The sequence below is a fragment of the Agelaius tricolor genome, unplaced genomic scaffold (assembly GCF_023055355.1).
Source record: "Agelaius tricolor isolate 1412-34295 unplaced genomic scaffold, bAgeTri1.0.p SCAF_3, whole genome shotgun sequence".
NCBI classification, from domain to species: domain Eukaryota; kingdom Metazoa; phylum Chordata; class Aves; order Passeriformes; family Icteridae; genus Agelaius; species Agelaius tricolor.
Genome location: NW_027269263.1, coordinates 19,101,440 through 19,119,138, shown reverse-complemented (window position 1 = coordinate 19,119,138; position 17,699 = coordinate 19,101,440). Strand labels below are relative to the sequence as shown.

Genomic DNA, 17,699 nt, shown 5'->3' with positions numbered 1-17,699 from the left:
TATGTTTTACTCTTACATTCCTTTTCTTCTTGTCCTTCCTTCTTTTACTTGCAAATCACTCCCTTTTATCACTACAGAAGAAGGCAGCATTGCCCTTCCCCCAGTCACCCAGGATTTCCTTCACAAAGATGGCATGTGTACTTTGCTCCTTCTGTGGAGGAGTGCCAAGGGGAGGAGAAGAAGAGAGGGTAACACAGAAGAGGTTTCAAGATTGCTGACCTTCAGTTAATTTAAGGACAGGAACAATTCAGCTGCTTCAGGGTGTAAATTCAAATAATTTTGAACCAGCACTAGAGTGACCATTAACAGAACATGAAAAAATATTTTTGTCTACCTATATGGAGCAAGCTCTGGCCAAAATTACTGCCCAGCCCTGGGACCAGTCTCCACTGAGCAGTAACATGCATCTAAGATGCTCGGACTAACACTGACCTGGGCTGAAGCGTCACAGTGCAACACAGCTCTCGGCTGTCAGACTGCTGTCCTCCTAATTCTGCCTCTGAGTCAAACCACAGCAAATTGGAGACCTTTACCCTGCCCTCTGGTGTGTGAGGACTACAAGACCCTGTCTGTGCTGGCTGCAGCTCCAGCACAGAACTGGGGTGAGGATTGCGGCTCTCCAATATGAATGCAGCAGTTGGGTGGCAGACTATAGCCATTTATCTTCCCCTCCAAGAAATCTGCCCTGCCTTCAATTTTTTTCCCTCTTTCACCAAGGGTTCACCCTCTCCTTTTCCTCCTCTCACATCCCCTCAGCCTCTTTTTAAGGTCCATCTCTTGTTCTCAACATCTTCTTTTCCAGCCTCCCCCATGACAATGCTGCTCACGAGTCCAGGATGGCCTATATTCAAGGCATACTTTGTTCCATCAATACCAGTCTCCACTTGTGGCTGGAACCTCAAGTCTTGCTCACCTCAGGGCCACGGGGTGAAAAGTTAATTGCTAAATCTAAAGAGGTATATTGTGAGTAAGGAAAGATGTCAAGGAACACCACTTCTAACATCAGAGCCTTTTTTTCTGCAATATACAGCAAAAAAATCATTGAAAATGCACCAGGCCAGGGATTTCCCCACAGTATATGAAAATACTCCTCAGTAAGAAGCCAGTATGGGGTGAGTTACCAGCTGAAATGTTCTGATGAGTTGGTGGCATGGGCTAAATACAGACTTGATTGCACACTATCACCAGATGTAGTTCTGAGATGCAATTAAGACACCCTTGTTAAGGTCCCCTAAAATCAAGAAATAGGACACAGGAGAGGTAAGTTTAAACAATCAGTGGTGTTTGGTCAAAGGTTGGACTTAATGATATCAGTTCTTTCTCAGTCTTATGGTTTTATGAGTCTATGACTTGTTCCTGCTGCCTTTTTGACAACTGTATATAAAATATATGCACAGAGGGAGAGCAAGCAACAGCTTACACAGCGCTGTGTGATGCTCTAAGACCCTATAACCTGGCAGAGTTCCCCAGAGAAATCATGGGGACCATGGCTCAGGCAGACTGGGAACAGGAAAAACTTGACAGCCACTGGATACTGAACAAGAGCTGAGGAGAAGACAGCAGGACATAAACTGGGAGTGTCTTGGTTCAGCAGTCAGGCCTGCAATGCAATCCTGCAGAAGGCTACACACACTGCAGTGTTCTGCAGCTTGATACATGGCATATGATGCATCACTGGCATTGTAGAGCTGCTCTTCTGGAACTGTTGCATTGTGGAACAGCAGTGGGAGCAGGGATCACCATGTGTTGGCACAGAGTGTCACCACTCTGACAGGCTGGGAACACATACTGGGGATTACATGGCAGTAGGCACTGGAGAAGAAACCAGGAAAAACTAGTTGGCATGTCCATATAGGATCAGTGCCACTCTCTTTTCTGCAGGAAGTGGAGAGGGGAAGACAAGTGATGCTCTGACATTTTGCCAGTAAGCCAACAGGGAATCGGGCAAATAAAATTCCCTACACTGGACTTGGGGACGGACACAGTTGAATAATAGAGAGCAGCTTGACTGCCAGCTGAGCCAGGCACATTGAAGCATGGAGAGAAAGGCTCCATGGCATACAGGCAAGCTAATCTTCCTCCAGCTCCATGAGGAGCTGTGAGCAATGTACCTGCATTCAAAGCAGTGTGCAAAGCCTGTGTGTGGATGTGCATCATGCAGCACCTTTGCTGAAGACTGCTGGGAGGAGGAGACAGAATGGCTGTGTAGCACCTGGCTGTAAGCTGAGACCAGGAGAGATGGGAGAAATATGAAATGTCCCTGCAGGCAACACCAATTACCACGGCTCATACAGTGCTCGGGCCAGTGGTGCTGGTAGAAGGGCTGCTTTAGAATTTGGAAAAATTTGCAGAGAAACAAAGTTTGCTGGGAAATGAAGCATGAAATAGTGCAGCCTGACTGCTAGGGAGCGGGATGGAAGGAAGAGGAAGAGGAAGAGAGGTGACAAAGAAGACAAGTGAAGAACAGGGGACCATGGGATTACTTTTGACTAGACCAGACTGCACAGAATTCAAACCTCCTTCAGGACAAAAGTATTGCAGATAGTAAATATACCAATAAACAGTTTACATGTTGGCCTGGGATTCTCAAATTTATATAGAGAACTGTAAACTCTAGTCCCAAGGTAGCCACAGGTCAGTGTGACCTTCCTCCTACATCAGGGCTGTTGTTTAGGCTACCTTTTTGGCTACCATGAGCCCTATTCCACAAAAGATATGCTATTACCAATCCCCTGTGGCAAATTTTCCACAGGAAAATCATGAACATTAGTGATTTGCATTATCTCCACTTCTCCCCAGCTTTTGGTTCCTATAGGAAACCCACCCACTGAGTCAGGGACATAAAGATCTGCAGAACATTTATAGTCCTGGTGTAAGTCCCCTCAGCTGTTCCATATGTCCAGTAGCATCTGTTATAGCTCAAAATAGGTTTTACAAGTCTCCAGGATTTGAAAACATTGTCTCGGTCTTCACAACCTTCTCAGTGCTTTGCCTGCATCACCAGAAGGGATCTCAACGAAAAAGAGGGGGAACATCAGAAGACACTCTTGGATAGATTTTTGATACATGATGTAACAGGGAATACCTCAGAAAAACAAAGTATCTTGCTGTGGGAAAGAAGATCTCAGTTTCTCCTCTGTGGAGAAATGAAGGCAAAGTTAAGCATCTGGGAAAACATTTGTCAAAAGCTGGGAAGAATCACTGAGATTTTTTAGCAGAAAATTCAGCCAGAGAAGGGCAGTTGAGTACTGCCAAGCTTGGCTAAATACCAGAGAGGGGGAAGGGCCCTGTTAGATGTCATCAAGCCACAGGGGTGAAATGTAGAGCAAGGGCAGGGGGAAGATTTCAGTGTAATCTGCAATCTCCAGGTGGATGGCTGGGCTGTGTCACACATCTCCCTGAAACACCAGACAGAGAAAAGTATCCCAATCTCAAGAGGAAGCAGAGAGATTCCCTACTGACCCCCAGGACTGATGGGTCAGTGGCAAAAAAAGGAACAGAGTGCTTAGGATGCATCAAAAAATATACTGGAAGGACACACAAGAGCCAGCTCCCTGCATCTATTGCAAGTAAGTCTGAAACAATATGTCAATTTTCCTAATAACTAAATTTTCCTGGAGAAACAGAGCAGGCATTCATCTGGCCACATAATCACAAAATCAACCTCTCTGTGTTGTGGTTGTGACAAGGGTCACTCGTTTCAGACCCCTGCACACCCTGTATGCTCAGCACTTGCTGCAATGCCAGCCCCAAGGCCTCCAAGAGCTGGGTTGTCAGTCTGGATGCAAGCAGGGAAATTGCAGGCTGTCAGTCACTGGGTGCTCAGACCCTATGTGTGAGTGGGGAGGACAGAGGAAGAAATAAACTGAACAGTGAAATTCCAGCTGCCTAGGAGGTGAGCAGAAACAGAACTTCCATGCATGCGAGGCCAAGGCCAAGAAGAAGCAGCCAAAAGAGGTAAGAGGAAATGCAAAGAATAAACACTCAGCAATAGGGAACAATCCAGTCCTTACAGTCAAAACTGTGACAATAAGTATCCACTGCATTCTCTAGAAAGTGCAACCCCATTATCCACAGATGTTTACAGGTACCTGTTGCTGCAAGCCCAAGAGAAGAAACTGTCACATTAACTTTTAAGTTACCAGTAGGCCAAAAGAGATGCAGGCTTTTTTTTTTTTTTTTTTTTTTTTTTGTGGGAGGTTTCCGTGGGTTTTTGATTAGTTTTGGGCATTTTCTCCTCACATGAGGAGAAAATCTCAGAACAAAATCTTGAACATTATCAGGGATACCTGGTGTACTTTCATCTTTTAGACATAAAAGAAAAAGGTCTTGGGGAAAAATAGGTTTCAGTATGGGCTATTCCTCTGATGGTCTCAGTTCTGCTAAATTTGCAGGGAAAGGTTACATGGCAAGAATGAAAATACCCATGCAGTCCATTTTCCACTATGTAAGCTGACAGCCGGTGTTTCAAGAACAGAGCTGTAACCTACAACTGTGGACTTTAAGGCAAAAAAAGCAAACGGACTTAGGACTGAAAGCAGGAAGATGGTGCAGAGACCCAAGAGAGAGGCATGCCATTGTCCTTCCTGGGTCAAAGAGCTTGTTAAGAGGTATGGCTCTACTTTCAGAGAGGAAATATCTCATTTGAATCTCACTGTGGACAACGTGATTCCATAAAAACAGAACTCCTGAAAAGTATTCACCTAAGCAACACTCAAGTAAGTTCCATTCAGCAGAAAGACCTTGAAACATGTTTATTTACATTGTTTAAATCCCATAATCTTTTCTTTTTCTCAAGGGGGATTTTGGACAATAGGGCTACAAGGCTGGCTAAGTACACATTAGAGTCCAAGTACGAGAAAAAATACAAATCAAGTCTCTAGCCCAAGTGCCAACCTGAATGCTGTCTTTGCTCCTTTAACAGCCATCTCTTTCCACAAAGTTTTGCACTCAAAGTGGCCATAACATGCATGGATGGGAGAGAAGCAGAGAGCAGGATTATGAGGCACAGTTACATAAGTATGACCATCCTGTGAATCAGCATGATTGAATGTTTCGAGTCAGGAGCTTGGCTTAACTCAATTAATTCCCCATGCTGGCAGCAGCACTCTCTGCCATCCATCTGATAAGGTGAAATGGTCACAGAATCACAGAATGGCTAAGGCTGGAAGTGACCTTGAGAGGACATCTGTTCCACCCTATCTTCTCAAGCAGGGCCACCTAGAGCTGGCTGCCCAGAACTGCTGTCATCTTCATCCTCCTAAGCAGCAGCAGGGTAAGGAGAAAGTGCCGAAGCACCGCGTGCGCGTGATTGTTATCCAATGCCTTCATCTCAAGACACTTAATCAGGAAAGCTAAACCCATCTTTTCCAAATCCTGTTTCAAGGCAAGCTATGTGCACAGCTGGGAAACAATGCAGCTTATTACACTGTTTTCCCCTTTCCCTCAGAAATAATATTTTCAGGCTGTGCCCGCATGTACCATTCCACCCAGGCCCCATCGTACACTGCGACATCTGGCTTGCCACAGAGGTAGGCCCCCAGAGCCACATGGCAAGCGGTGACCCCAGAGCCACACGTGGCTACCACTGGCTTCAAGAGGTCCACCTTCTTCTCCTGGAACAGAGTGCGGATCTGCTCAGGGGTCTTCTCTAAGCCAGACTCTGTGAGGAAATCAGTGAAGGGGATGCTCGTCGACCCAGGGACATGACCAGGCTCAATTCCTAGAGAAAAAACAATACAGACAGGAATTAACCTCTATTGTCTGGGACAAGTCTATTGCAAAGCCTCTTCTGTTTCACTGAGAGGAATATTTATTGCTTAGAGTATTTTGTTAAAAAAGTACATTTACTTTTGTTACACTTTGCTTTACTAGATTACTGATTACTCAGGAAGGATGGCTCTATGTGTAACCTTCATGTTACCATATGGACACAACCCTGCCAAGTTCCATTCTTTCCCCTAGTTCCCTCCACATCTTTCTCCCCATCAGAGCAACCCACACTGATGACACCCCTCCACAGACCATTCTGAAGGGAAGAGTAGCACCAGTACTTGAAGAGACCAATGAGAATCTTCAGGGTGTATCAAAAGCTATGTTCCTCACCCCAGCCCCTCATGAGGACAAAAAGATACATGGCTTCCCTACTGCTGAATTTTCAATGAGTAGCACTTGCTAGTCAAAAGGGAAGGAGGACAGGTGGACGCACTGCCTGAAGTCCCATCCCATAAAAGACAGCCATTATTTCCTAGCATTTCCTCTACAGGAGTCAAAGTGATGGGCACCCTAAATGAAACCCCTCTTTATAATGTCACTGTCTCAGAAGGCACATTACCATCTCGGGGCTCTGGCTCTACTCCCCGGAACCGTCCTGCAGCACGGGCATCCACTAGTTGGAAGCGACGGGAATCCAAGTTATCTAAGACATCCTCATATGTTTTCACCAGGGATTTGTCCAAGGAGGCATGGAACTCAGATGGAGCTACCTGGGTTTTCCCAGAGCTAAGTGCATTCCCCTCTCGCTGCCAGTTCTTCAGGCCACCATCCAGAAGGGAGACAGCTTCGTGTCCAAAGACCCGGAACATCCACCATACCCGAGGTGCTGAGAAGAGACCTTGGTCGCTGCCATCATACACCACAACATGGGAATCATTCCCCACACCCAGCTTCCCCACATACTCGGCAAAGTCATTAGCCTTGGGCAGCATGTGATCGTAAGGCGAGGTTCGGTCACTGCACTGGTCAATGTCAAAGAAAACCGCACCAGGGATGTGGCGCTCCTCAAACTCCCGCTTCGGATCGCGCTTCATCTTCGGCAAATACCAGGATGCATCCACGATTTTCAAGGCCAGGCCAGCTTGCTGGGACTTGATGGCTTCTGAAAGCCATTTTGCAGATACCAGAGCTCGGTAAAGGAGTTGTTGCGACATCGCTCCCGAGTCCTGGCTGAGATTAGCCAATTTCTGGATTCTGCCGGAGTCCACCTGACTGCAGAAGGTAGAGAGTCACAAATTAGAGACCAGTCTTTCAAAAAGCAACTGGACAAAGATGCATTATGAGACCTGTGTCTGCATTGAGGTGCTGGCTAAGCCTACAATGAGGGGCGTGAAATGCTCCAGCCCTGGAAGTAGTTTCCCAGAGCTCGTCCCAAACAACGCCCGGAGCGGGACAGCCACGGCAGTCGTGCCCTGCGCCCGGCCCCACGCAGCTCCTCTGGCCCTATCCAGGGACGCCAGCCAGCACCGACAGCAGCCAGAGCGGAGCGGGGCAGCCCAAGGACCAAGTGCTCGGCGGTCAGGCACGGCCCCATGCCTCTGCCCGCACGGAGAACACCGGCAGCCGGGGCCTTGCGGGGCCCCGCCGCCGCCCTCTGCGAGCCCCCCCCGGCTCGGCGGGGCCGCGATTGCCGCCGCTTCGCCCCGTACCTCCGTGCTGGGCCTCGCTGCCCGCCAGCCACGGCCGCCGCCGGAGGGCGGGAGCGCTCCCAGCGGGCCGGTCCCGGCCGTGCGGCCGCCTCCGTGCCGCCCCTCGGGCCGCGCCTCCCGCCGCCATTTCGTGTGTCGGGCCGCGTCGGGTTCTGTGTGTGAGGGGAGCGCGGCCCGGCGGCGGCGCTCCCGCCGGTGCCCCGAGATGGCGCGGCAGAGCCTCAGCCGGGCGCTGGTCACGGCCTCCTGGCTGGCGGAGGCGGTGCGGGCCGGGCGGGTGGGCGCCGGCCTGCGGGTGCTGGACGCCTCCTGGTACCCCCCCAAGGAGCGAAACGCCCGGCAGGAGTTCAAAGAGAGGCACATCCCCGGGGCGTCCTTCTTCGACATCGAGGAGTGCCGGGACAAGTCGTCCCCCTACGACTTCATGCTGCCCAGCGAGTCCCACTTCGCCGACTACGTGGGGGGGCTGGGGGTGAGCAATGACACCCACGTGGTGGTGTACGACGGGGACGAGGTGGGCACCTTCTACGCCCCCCGCGCCTGGTGGATGTTCCGGGCCTTCGGGCACAAGGAAGTCTCTGTGCTGAATGGTGGCTTCAAGAATTGGGTGAAGGAGGGGCACCCCGTCACGGCGGAGGTCACCCAGCCCACCCCGGCTGTCTTTAAGGCCAGGCTGAACAGGGCCCTGGTGAAGACTTTTGAGGAGATGGTACAGAACGTGTCGTCCCTAAACTTCCAGGTGGTGGATTCCCGCCCCGAGGGCCGGTTTCGGGGGACAGAGCTGGATCAAGGTAATGGAGGTGGGACTGACACCTGCCCCAGAATGGGATGAATGTGAATACTAGACCGGGAGTAACAGCTCTTGACAGCCATCAAAAAGATTTTCCTAATGCACAGGCATGCCTCAGCCCGACTCATTGGTTACCTTAAGGGATCCACAGTTGCACGTTCAGACCCCAGTGCCATCACTGAATGCTTTTGTTGCAGTTGGCTGCAGGAGGAAATAGCAGATAAAGTTGCAGGAGGAAATAGCAGAAAAGGGCTGCAGTCATTTGGTTCCAGGATCTCCCATTCCACACCCTGCGGAAGTTTATCAAAATGCAAACATGGGAGGTGAGAGCTCCCAGGGGTTTGTTCAGGGGCATATCTAAAACCAGCAGACACATAAAAACTATCAGTATTCATACAGGCGCCTCTCACCATAATGAGTGCACAAGCAAAAGCCAAGGTTTTAGGTAATACAGTAACCCAAGGGACATTCTTCTTATCACTCTGACTTCCAGCAAATAGAGAATTTGCTTGAGCTGATCTTTGTTCTTTTGCTTATGTAAGAAAAGTCTGAAGCCTTTAGCAAATGTGTGGGGTGTCAGCCTCTCTCTTTTAGGTGCCCCAAGTTAGAGGAACAAAAACTGATTTCGTTACCTCGGTGAAACACTGGACACCCAATCAGCAGAAGTCCTGGGTGGGAGAAGTCCTGTGCAGTGGGGACAGCAGGTACAGCAGTGTGCCTGAAAGGAAATTGAAGTTGGTTAAAGGAGGCCCTTGCTGTGTAATTTAAGCCTTGGTGTATCCCAGAATAACCTCCCTTCTGAAAGGGTGTAAAGGAAGCTTTCCTGACTGACCATTCAGGAGGCACTCTGGCAATCACACTCCCACAACTAGAGACTTTAACTGCTGGGACCAAAGTCCCTTTTCAACAGGCAGTCCCACTAAACTGATGGGTGCCCCACTTGACTACCTACACTCCCCGCATACACACTCAGACCAGGTTTTCTTACCGTCTCGAGCCTGGGTTTTCCTTAGCAGAGCCTCAAAAGTCTGGTTCCTTAAAGCAATTTATTAACAGTACAATAACACAGAAACAGCTTGAGCTCATGCCTCCAAGGAGGGACCTAAACAAAGGAAGCACTGAACTTTTATGCTCTTGCAGTCTCTGTGTGACAAAGTCCTGGCTCTTCCTGCTGAATCCTCGGCTCCTGCTGTGTCTCAGTGTCCGGTCACCTGGCTGTGCCACAGGTCCTGTGCCCTCTGCTGTGCCAAGGGTCAGCACCAGTTCCTGGCCTCCTGCCTGGGGCTCTCACAGCCCAGAGCCCAACCTGCGGCTGGCACTGCAGCTGCACACCGAGCTACCAGCACTGAATGTGTTCCTCAACAAGGGAATCACAGAAATGGTTGGAAAAGAGTTCTACAAGAAAGCACAGAAAAGCTCAGCAGTAGCTGTTGGGTCTGAGCAGAGCCCGCCCTGCTGGTACATGCAGAGGGTTTCTGTGGTCCCCAGGCTGTGCTGCCCTACTGCCCCACGGGTTGTTGTCATTCTGTCCTGGCTGTTCACATGTGTGTGTGTTGCTGTACCGCCAGTTATTGTGGCTGCATGTCCTGAAGTACATTCCTGCATCCAAACTTCAGGAGCATTTGGCTGTAAATGACTGCACACATGGGTGGCCCAGGTGTCTACAGGGAGCCCCTCAACACATTTGATCTGCAGAAAGACAATGTGGAACATGGGAGAGGTAATGGGAGTGATGGAGGAGCCTGTGGCTGGGGAAAGGGAAAGTTAGGCTTATCACTCATTCTATTTCTTCTCCTACCACAGCTCATCAAAGTGAAGGTTGAATTTTAACCTCAAGATGTGACTAAAATGCTCCTTGCTGGGAGCTGGTAGATTTTGCATTCTTTCCCAAGGTGAGAGTTGTCACAAGATGACAAATACCACAGACCCAACAGCATCTTCAAAACAGATTTTTCCTTTGAAATGAGTCAGCATGGAACAGCTTATTTGTGGTGGTCCAGTTTTGCTTCCCACAGCAGATCCAGCAGGATAAGCACTCCAGCTGCAGCTGCTCATTCCACAGGAGCTTGACAGCTCTCTGAACCAAGCTAGCCAGTAGCAGCACATCAACCAGCAGTGGGTAAAAGACAGTGCTTACACCTAAAAGAGCAATTTGAAATCAATGCTGATTAATTGCAGGGGTCATCCAATCAGGGAGGACACAATTTAGAGAAGACTAATGGTCTTCAGGTTAAGGAACTTTCTGCCTTCTCAGGTGATTTCAGTTTAATTATTGCTTCAGTTCTTGACTTCCTAATTAAGTCAATTAATCTCTCCTGTTCTGTGAATTTCGTCTCTAGAAGAGGCTAATTGCAGCTGACTCTTTTGCCTCTTTAGTTTCTCAGTTCTTTGTGGTAAGAATTAATTGTCCCCGTTTCACTTTTATCCTTGCTGGGATTTAGATCTCTGTACTGGTTAAGATAAGCCATAATATAGTACTAAATTTTATTTGGTGGGAGAGGTTCACCAAAGTTGCCAGAGTGGAATAAAGTGGGCATCTCTATAGGCCAGGTCTCATAGGTCTTAAATGCAGGTATTGCTTTGGATGCAAAGCTTGGGTGTTCATGCAGAGTGTGCAGCAGAAGCCTGACAGATGTGCAGCCCTGACCTATGCACTGAGTAGTTCGAGGTGTCCCTGCACAGTGCTCTGTTTCTGCAGGAGCTAGCTGTCCAGGGCTGATGATAAAAATAATTACATGATGGTTGCCAGTGCTGATCCTCTCTGGCTGTCGGGCACTGAAAACTGATGAACAAGAATTATAGTTAACCAAATGCATACAGAAAAGTTGTGAATTTCTGAATTCTTTTGCAGACATCTGAGAAAAGAGGCAAAAGTTTCCAGGCAAGAACTCTATCATCTAAAAAAAGAGAGGAAACCCAAAATCAATTAATGAGCTTGCAGGTAGTTTTCTTCTCTTTCTCAGCCCTGAAGTAGTCCTTGTCTCCCTTCTGCATATAGAACTCTTCAGATTTTGCCCATTTTTCCAGCTCTCCATCCTGCTTGCCTCAAACATAAAGCTTTTGCTAATCTTGAATATTCAGTGGGAATGAGAATGAAATGTACATTTTTCTTTCCCCTCTCCTCTAAGAGGATTCTGCAGCTGGGAGTGGACTGGCTTTGCTTTGATCCTGTAATAATTCTTGGGGCACAGGAATGGAGATTGAGAGACTTTATCAAAGTCTGTTTCAACCCACAGGAGCCTATGAGGACTTTGAGGGAGCTGGCCAGGACCAAGCTTAAAGTGTTCCTTACAATGTGTTCACGGTAGGTTAGACAAGATCAGTAATTGTCCCTTCTAAGACATACCATTTGAATGGAAGAGAGAGATAAACAAGGAGGCAGCAGAGGAGGCATTTGGAAAAGAACTATCTGCAGCCAGCACACTCCAAAGCCACAGGGAGTTAAATATGGGCTGAACAAATCTTTTATCTCTTTGACATTAAGAAATTCCATCTGGAGCTTTCATCGCAAAGAGAAGGCTAGAGAGGAGGGGCTATGGTCTTAGATAAATAGCCAACAATAAAAACAATATGTAAGCAGAGAATCAACAGATGTGGAAAAGGGGATTAAGTAGTGAAGAAGATAACATATTACAAGTTATAAATTGTGAGGAAGGATTGCCAGACACCAAGCTGAGTGAGACTTGGCAAAAGGAATTAAATAACAAAATCTTCTGGAACAGAGTGAACAAAAGAGAACAAGGAGAGAAAGAATAAATAAGGTTGCTGTGCAGTTAGCAGGGGTTCCAGGTGGAAGATTATTTGTGTGTGGTCTTGGCATTATACTGAGCCCTGAGTCTGTGCTACCATGTTTTCTTTTCTCCTACGGATAGTTCTGCAGAGCAGGGAGAGAGCTAACCAAAAGATATTGCCATGCTCAAATCAGTGAGGCAGATGATCTTGATCCCAAATATGTGTCAAAAATCAGTCATGTGATATTGGAACTTCATGAAGCAAGAATTTAATACATTTATTCAAAGCATGGTTCTATGGGACAGAAACAATTGCAAGCTTCATCTTTAGAATAGGGGATATAGCACAACCTAGGCAGCTGCTGGTCTTCTAACATGGACAGACTGGGAAACTTTCAAAAAACTCTTCAAGAAAAGTTACTTTAAACAAAGGCAAAATTGAGTAAAATATGTTGGTAGACTTGCACTTTACCCAAGAGCTTTATTTCCTTGCCAACAGAATTGGTTGGCCAGATAAGAGAAATGGAAACATGCATGTCTGGAAGTAATGTCTGATCTTTTCTTCCACCCCATTGGAAGCATCTACAAGGTAGAGTTGTGCCATTTACACTTTATTCATGCTTTGGGCATAACATTAGAGGGGCATTTATTGGGTCAATATGAGGAGAGGGCAAATCACACGAGTATTGTTAGGTTTTAAAAATTGACCGAAAAGGACATAAGTCAGATAAGAACAGCATGCACTGAAAGAAGATCTGTGGGGTTGTAAGTTGCCAGCAAGGTCCCATCATTAAGCTTACGTGTTTTGTTTTGTATTTTCCTGAATCATCAAGGCTTTGAACATAGGGAGTTGTTACTGAAATGTGCTGTGGGACAGCCATGGGAAGGCCTAAATGATCACATGGGGAGAATGATGTGAGGTGCCACCTGCAGATGTACGAGTGTATAACACTACAGAGAGCAAACTCAAGTGCTTAGTAGCCCAAAACTGAACTGCTTGTGTTTTTCCTACAGGACAATAACTCACATTTGGAAGCCATAGAAGAGGCTAAGACTTGGATAAATTAGTTGGGTGCAGGAACATCTCATGTAATTTGACCTTGGCAACTCCTGTCTGCCAACTGTGATGGTAGGAAATGCCATTTCTTTGTCCAGAAGCCTGCTGGACACCTAGAGCTGTTTATAGGGTGGCCAAGACAGAGAAAAGTGTATCTAATTGGCTCTTACTGGGTTTAGGCTAAGGACATGAGGTTTTTGGGAGTGCTGAGGCCTTGCCATCAGTCTGTTGGAGCAATAGCAGAAGGGCAGAAAAACTATTTCGGCCATAGGGCAGTGTTAGCTCAAGGATAAGTGGTGTATGGACTGACTGTGATGATCTGAACACTGGAAATTAATGTTCTTCCTCACATGAGCCAGGAGGTACTTAAGTGGGAAGTTTCATGACAAGAATCCACACTATTTCTGAGATGGATGCTTTTTTGAAAGGCAGCTTATAAAATGACTGCTGAGGTAGCTGGGGTCCAGGCTCTGTAGTCCTAGGGTTCCTTCCTGGAGTTTCTCATGGTGACTGCATGAATCCGGTCTGGAGTGTCCTCTGTTTCATATGGGACAAGAGCAAATGTATCCTCTCCCCTGTTCAGATTCCAGCTGCATCCAGCCTTGCCTTCCAGTCCTGTGTTTCTCTGCTCTTGACCTAGCAGAGAGAGATTATAAAGCTTCCTCAGCCACTTGAGAGCTCTTCTTAGGCAGTCCAAGCGATTGTGGTTGTGCAGTTTCAGCTCTTTTTCTCAGCTGAACACCCACATATGTGAATAAATGCAGTTTCTACAGAATTCTCCATCTTTCACCCACAGAGTGCAAACACTGGTCTCTGACTCCAGCAGAGTTTTGAATCTCTGGAGCAATAAAGTCTCCCTAAAGATCAAAGTCCAAACTGCTCTAAAATGAGTGTTTTTTTCAGATCTGCTCAGCTCCTACCTGAAGAGTGGTTTAAGGGTGATGAATTGTCAGTCTCCAATAAGAGAGGTACAAACCTATTTTAAGGTGTGTGAACAGTCTAGAGAAGCAATAATGATCATGGTGCCTGGGACACCTAGAAAGTGAATCGATGGCCCAGCAAGCCTGTTTGAGCAAGGGTTCCCTTCTAGTTCATCCTCCAGGAGTTCCTGGTCTCAGTACACTTCCCAGTGCCCTAGGTGGCTCACAGACTTTTCGGTATTGGGGTGATCACCAGTACTGCAGCAGAGCCTTGCAGAAATCCTTTGCTGAAAGCATCCTTTTCCATTTACTCTGTGGGAAAGTGGTAGCCTAACCCAGGCACGTAAGAGGCTCCAGTAAGCAGCTTTGCAGTCTGAGAACTATATACAAGGTTTTCTCAGTTTTTGCTTCATTTTTTATTTCCTCTCTGTCATACAGACACTGTATTGATGAGTGAGTTTTGGAGTTCTCTGTACTGAAGTGATGAGCTGTTGTCTTCTGCAACTGGAAAAAATATGGTGAAACCATCAGTCAAAACACTGCCTTTTCTATTTTTTCTATTCCTTTTTAAACATTAGTCCCTGCAGAAGTCAGCAGTTTTTATCCCAACTTCTCTCAGTAGTGCTAAACATTTCTGAAGGATGCATGAGGTGACTCCTGGACAACTGTGCTGTATTTTTAATGCACCCGGGGAGGATTAATCAAGAGACAAAGAGGGTACATCTGGAACAGGAAGAGGACTTGTGAAGCTGACTCAGGGCAGCTTTGATTGTCTTTAGGCTCTGTCTTTGTTCAGCAGAGCAAAAATTCCCTTCAATTCCGTGCCAAAGCCATTTTCCCCTTATATCTCACTATGTCATGTTACCACTCTGCATAGTGATGAAACTGCAGTGTCACTATGTATGATGTCAGTCTCTGTCTAGGTATACTTTAATCATTTGACTGTAACAAAGTCAAATGATTAAACTGCCCCAATCACTCCCATCTCCCAAGACCAGTTATCCCAATAATTTGGGCACATAGATAGCTGCCAGTGAAACAGATTACTATTCATGTGATTTTTTTTAGATCTGTCTCATTAGAAGTTCAAACCTAGCAAGGAAACATTCCCTGAAACACATTTTCAGTGTAATACATAATGGTTTTGGTTCTGGTGAGGCTTGATCCAAAGCCTCTCAAAATGATTGGAAAAGCTTCCATTATTAAGCCTTAAGAGTCTGAATTTGAAGGGTGTGATGCCAACCTTGTCCATTATATTTTTATATCTGCAACTCTCTAAAGACCTTCTTTTGACATGCAGTTTTGGACTTGCCTGAAGTGGTCAGATACACCAGAAGAAAAACAACCTGTGCTGATTTCATTCATGGAGTAGATAAGAAGTGATACAAAATTTAAATTTTGATTTCTCTGACCCCATTGTCCCAGGATAGCTGCCTCAGACGTGATGTGGCTGACTTAAGGTTGCTTTATGATTTCTTGTTTATTTTTCTGAAATATGACTTTAAGGTGATGCAGAAATAAACTGTGAACAGATAACCACTTTCACAAATTCCACATACAGTCCACATTTCCTGCTTCTGAAAACTACAGTGTGTCACTACACACTGATGGCATACCTGGGGAAGGTTGGAAGTGCATTGCTTTATTCCTCTTATCACAGGTGCCCTTAATGCCTTTGTTAAGGCATTTTCTGTGGAGGTTATTTGATTCCTATCATGTCTAGGGCTTCTTCAGATTTCTACATCTCATTGCTTTCAGCAAGGAAATAGTTTGCTAAGTATTCTGGAAGTTTTGACTTCAACAAAGTTGAATAATATTTGTCCTCTTCTTTTTAGCCTAATACCACTTTGTATCTTCATCCTCAAGTGGAATAAATGAGTCTTCTGGATGGAGTGAGACTATCTGCAGTGATGTCTCTAATGTCTCTTGTGGGTGTCTTTCATCACCTATGTTAATGTGTCCTTGCTCATGTTTCATTTTCTGGTTCACTCTCGCAGGGTTGGAATCTGGCCACATCCCTGGTGCTGTGAACATACCCTTCCACTCATTCCTATCAGAAACAGGGCACGAGAAGAGTATTGAGGAGATCCAGGAAATATTCCGTCAGAAGAAGGTGGATCTCTCGAAGCCGCTGACGGCCACGTGCCGCAAGGGCGTCACGGCATGCCAGATCGCCCTGGCCGCCTTCCTGTGCGGCAAGCGCGACGTGGCCGTGTACGACGGCTCCTGGTCCGAGTGGTTCCACCGAGCCCCTCCGCACTACAAAGTCTCCGAGCTGAAGCGCAGCAAGGCCTAGAGGGAGGGCTGGGTCTGGGATAACGCGGTCTAGCAGCTGTCTCCAGCCCAGGGTAAAGCAAAAGGGAGGAGGTGGAAGTAAAGAAAATATCGGTTTGTTTAGGTTTTTCCAATTCTTTAAAGAATTATCATTAGGTTTCTATTGAACTTCTGATTTTTGACAAATAATAAAATCTTAGATGATGCATCTGTGAATATTTCTAATTCTCTTCTGTTACCTGCGACCTGCTTGTGTTGGGTGGGAAAAGCAGCTCTGCAGCATGAAAGAGAGTTCCACTCTGTTCTTGAAGACCTGCAGAAATTTCTGTGGCCTGGTGAAAGATCAGGGGCAGAGTGAATCAGTTCAGTGCTAAAATACAGCACTGGGTATTGGACATGGCAGGGCCAAGCTGTAGTTCTGTCATTGACTCTATGGAAGATTTCTTGCCAGCCCACCATCTCCCTATTTGGAATGTGGAAAATGGGGGTACCTTCCATATAGCAACTGGACCCAACCCACAGGGAGGTGCGTTGCTTCCCTGGGGTTCAGGTAAGGGACATCAAAAAGAAGTGTATGGTATCAACTGGTATGGCCCACTGATTATTACCCTCTACTGCTGTTCCAGGTAGGCAGCAACAAGGTCCCAGCAAGAAGGCTGAGGTCAGAGAGCTCATGTTCAGCTTTAGCATTTGGAGATGCTAAAAGATCCATTTCTGCTGAAATACAGTCTTGTTGATTATCATGACTATGTTAGGAAAGTCTCCATGAAATCCTTTATGTGTGATGAGAACTTTTGGGCATGGGTATTTCATGAAACATGAGCCTTTTACTCTGCTCCTTGTGTGGTTTTCCATCAGCAAGGATAACCCTTCTTTAAACTGTGTGAAACCATGTTTCCTATGGAGCTGGAGCCCACAGCTCATAGAGGCAGAGAGCATTGTTCCCTAGCAACCATCTCTACTCTTCAGCCTTCATCCCACCTCCATACCTGGACTTCAGCAGGACCTCCCTGCTTCTACAAACCACCAGTCACCACACCGGGGATCATGGACCAGGTGAGAGAGGTGGTTATGGAAGAGGCTTTGCCTCCTGGTAAACCATAGATATTTGGATTTTTTTAATCAGTTAAGAAAAAGAAGAGAGAGAAATGTCATGTTCACATCCATGGGGCTCCTCAGGTTTGGAAAGTCACTGAAACTTCCTCACACTTTGGAGACCCAGTCAAAGGTGGAAGGCCTATGAGACCACTCTTGGCCATGGCTGCTGGCTGGTGAGAGTGGCCAGTTCCCACACCTGTCTAAGGAGGTTTTCTGCCTGGGAAGAACAGCTCCCTCTTTCCTCAAAGGCTGCATGTGAGGAAAGTCGGTGTTAGGCTATGCTAAACATTTCCTTCAGAAATAAAGATCACGTTTAAGCCTTCTTAGCTCTTTGATCAAGATATATGTTTTCTGATTGGTTGCCTATTGTCCCTCACAGAATTGGTTTAGCAAAGCAATAAGTAG

At 46.8% G+C, this 17,699-nt stretch overlaps 2 protein-coding genes across 2 annotated transcripts; one reads left to right on the top strand and one right to left on the bottom strand.

Annotated features, from left to right (window-relative positions):
• Nucleotides 1-4,728: 4,728 nt before the first annotated feature.
• On the bottom strand, nucleotides 4,729-7,556 carry MPST (mercaptopyruvate sulfurtransferase). Its single transcript, XM_071422796.1, has 3 exons — nucleotides 7,425-7,556; nucleotides 6,335-6,987; nucleotides 4,729-5,722 (listed from the first exon to the last, which is right to left on the bottom strand). The coding sequence occupies exons 2-3, from the start codon at nucleotides 6,927-6,929 to the stop codon at nucleotides 5,424-5,426; spliced, it is 894 nt and encodes a 297-aa protein (XP_071278897.1). The 5' UTR covers nucleotides 6,930-6,987; nucleotides 7,425-7,556; the 3' UTR covers nucleotides 4,729-5,423.
• Nucleotides 7,557-7,629: 73 nt separating this feature from the next.
• Nucleotides 7,630-16,412, top strand: TST (thiosulfate sulfurtransferase). Its single transcript, XM_071422797.1, has 2 exons — nucleotides 7,630-8,215; nucleotides 15,920-16,412. Exons 1-2 carry the CDS (start codon nucleotides 7,630-7,632, stop codon nucleotides 16,216-16,218), a joined length of 885 nt encoding a protein of 294 aa, XP_071278898.1. The 3' UTR covers nucleotides 16,219-16,412.
• Nucleotides 16,413-17,699: the final 1,287 nt, after the last annotated feature.

What these genes read in the sequence shown, in the direction of transcription:
- MPST (XM_071422796.1), bottom strand. Translation starts at nt 6,929, where the DNA reads ATGTCGCAACAACTCCTTTACCGAGCTCTGGTATCTGCAAAATGGCTT. An exon ending in AGAGCCAGAGCCCCGAGATG is followed by an intron (nt 5,723 to 6,334) that starts GTAATGTGCCTT and finishes TTTTTTCTCTAG; the next exon opens with GAATTGAGCCTGGTCATGTC.
- TST (XM_071422797.1), top strand. Translation starts at nt 7,630, where the DNA reads ATGGCGCGGCAGAGCCTCAGCCGGGCGCTGGTCACGGCCTCCTGGCTG. An exon ending in GGGGACAGAGCTGGATCAAG is followed by an intron (nt 8,216 to 15,919) that starts GTAATGGAGGTG and finishes TCACTCTCGCAG; the next exon opens with GGTTGGAATCTGGCCACATC.